The sequence below is a fragment of the Glycine max genome, chromosome 13 (genome assembly GCF_000004515.6).
Source record: "Glycine max cultivar Williams 82 chromosome 13, Glycine_max_v4.0, whole genome shotgun sequence".
NCBI lineage: Eukaryota > Viridiplantae > Streptophyta > Magnoliopsida > Fabales > Fabaceae > Glycine > Glycine max.
The window spans coordinates 35,223,956-35,226,353 of record NC_038249.2 but is presented as its reverse complement, the minus strand read 5'-3'; the positions used below and the strand labels follow the sequence as shown (position 1 = coordinate 35,226,353).

The following is a 2,398-nucleotide window of genomic DNA, read 5'->3' as shown; positions in this document are numbered from 1 at the left end:
ATTAAGAGTTATGGTATTCACACATACTATCAAACTCAGATTCCTTAGACAACGACTGATGATTCCGCTCCTATTTCTTTGGAGTATCTCTTATTACACATACTAGTTCTCTCGACTAACAGTTTCTTTACATTTTTTTTCTCTCCTGTGATCAGTTGCAACTAGTCACGTCTTTGTTTTCTTACCAATTTCCATATATTTGTGATTGATAGAGGAGTTAATCATATTATGTTCTTTGTATATTTTTATTCAACAATCCTATTTCACGCACCAATTTTATTTTTAGCATACTTTATATAACAGCCCAGCTGGGTAAAGTTATCTATCACAATCAACATGTTCAAAGAATGTCATTTTTTCGACTGTATCAAGAATGTCTGTCATTGTTTGATAGTATTAAGGACCACTTTTATCGACATACTGCTTGCTCCTCCTCTACTTCTATCGTGGCTTTTGGTCCAATATCAGACAGCTTATGACTTAACTCCGATTACTAAAACACTATCCGAGCCAAGCAATCTTTGCTAGCAAAGCCAAGACTCGACTAGCATCTTCGATTAGATACCTATTTCTCACCCGCAAGATTTGTTGGATTGATATTTTTATCCCCATCGTTCAAACAAAACCAAGAGATTTATTTTGACCAAGCAACTTCACAATTCATAGATAGATAACTTCAGAAATGAATTTGTTTCATTAGGTGATGGCACGTCTTTTGCCAATTCAGATTTAACAGCTGCCCCAATCCAGTGAAATATTGTATACTTCGAAGACAAACTTCTCAACATTTCACCCCACCCCCCTTGCCCCCCCAAAAATAAGAGAAACAAATGTTAGGCAATGTGCACACAAGAAATTCTTAAAATTTTATTCACTTCCCCACAAACTAAACCAACCAGAAAGAGCCTGACCTAAAAATCTAAAATGGCATCCCAATGGCAATAATATTGAACTGAAGGCAAACTATTTTAGTTTGACAACTCAAATTTTGATACGAGGATGCCATCATTATCAGCATACAACCATTCTCCTTCTCGAATAAATGTTCCACCAACATAAACAGGGACATTCTTTTCACCAGTGCGCTTTTTGTTGGATCTGAGTGGATGAGAAGCCAAGGCTCTGACGCCAATATCACTTGCATTGATCTCATCCACATCTCTGATGCAGCCATTCACCACAATCCCAGCCCAACCCATGTTATGTGCAATCAGTGCCAAATTCCCTCCCACCAATGCACACCTCAAGCTTCCTCCTCCATCAACAACCAATACTCTTCCTTCGCCTTTCGTCTCAAGAAGCTCCCTCACCAACACGTTGTCTTCAAACACCTTCACGGTGACAACGGGGCCGGAGAACGCGGTGGCCCCACCGTAAACCTTGAACACTGGATGCAACACCCTCACATCACAACTTGCTACATGTGTTGCATTTGCGTCACTAAGCTCCGCCGTTGGTAGAGCAGCCATGTTACAAACTCCTCCTGCACCCACATAAGACTTTGCTTGGTGAGAAGCAATGGAATTCAATCAAGCATAATTGGGACTTCCCATGACCAACTGCATAAAGAATTTAACTACTCTAAAAGGTTGTAGAACATAAATAATAAGATCTCTGTTTTTTTTTTATTATTTTAAAAAAAGTAAAAAAGGTGGAAAGATAGACACATATATCTTGGCACTAATTGTCATAAAGAGGGTTTTGGAAGGAAATAATTTTATTTTTTCTTCCAAAAATGATTTGGAACTCCAGTGGATTTGAAGATGATGCATATGTATGATAGGTAAGGTAACTAACAAGGTATGAAATCATACCACAGAAATTGTAAGTTGAAAGCAAACAAAGAAGTCCAATTGGGCACTAAAGTTATGAAAGCAAAGAAGCAAAATGAGAAGAATATGCTTACCCACGGCAGAGGGCGAGAAGAAAAAGAGTGAATTGGTGGTTGGGAAGTGAAGAGGGCGTGGAATGATAAATGAGATTGGTGTGTAACGAAGAAACATCCAAAGTCTCTGTCTTGGTGTTGGTGTCCGTGCCACCTCTGGTCACTGGTCAGTATGGATGACTTGCGTGGAAAATTCGTACAAGAAATCTCATAGCCACAACTTTTAGCGGCTCCGGGAAGCCTCCACGAAATGAGACCACACAACACACTGTTTTTTATGTACCACACCACCTATTATTCCTTTTTGTATTCATTGGGTTTCGCGGTAGAACATTTTTCTTTATTTCCATAAAAAGCACTTAATTATCAAATTTGTCCCTTGCTTATTTATCATGTTAAGTTAAGCTCTTCTATTTCCAAAAATTTCAATCAAATTCTTTATTTTTTTTTAAATGTTCCGATATGATCCTTTTTACTGAAATTTACAACATGGTCAGTCTCAATCAGACGAAA

General features: G+C 38.2%; 1 protein-coding gene across 2 annotated transcripts; it reads right to left on the bottom strand.

Annotated features, from left to right (window-relative positions):
- Positions 1-843: 843 nt before the first annotated feature.
- On the bottom strand, positions 844-2,190 carry LOC100789908 (putative 4-hydroxy-4-methyl-2-oxoglutarate aldolase 3). Of its 2 annotated transcripts, none has more exons than XM_003543053.5 (2): positions 1,907-2,190; positions 844-1,483 (listed from the first exon to the last, which is right to left on the bottom strand). In XM_003543053.5, exons 1-2 carry the CDS (start codon positions 2,001-2,003, stop codon positions 969-971), a joined length of 612 nt encoding a protein of 203 aa, XP_003543101.2. In that variant the 5' UTR covers positions 2,004-2,190; the 3' UTR covers positions 844-968. The 2 variants fall into 2 exon arrangements, with proteins under 2 accessions (XP_003543101.2, XP_006594651.1); XM_006594588.4 differs by lacking the exon at positions 1,907-2,190 and adding an exon at positions 1,815-1,853.
- Between the last annotated feature and the right edge of the window lie 208 nt (positions 2,191-2,398).

Bases quoted from the DNA above. Each gene is read 5' to 3' on its own strand.
- LOC100789908 (XM_003543053.5), bottom strand. From the start codon at position 2,003: ATGTTTCTTCGTTACACACCAATCTCATTTATCATTCCACGCCCTCTT. The intron at 1,484-1,906 runs GTAAGCATATTC...ATGTGGGTGCAG, and splicing joins CTTCTCGCCCTCTGCCGTGG to GAGGAGTTTGTAACATGGCT.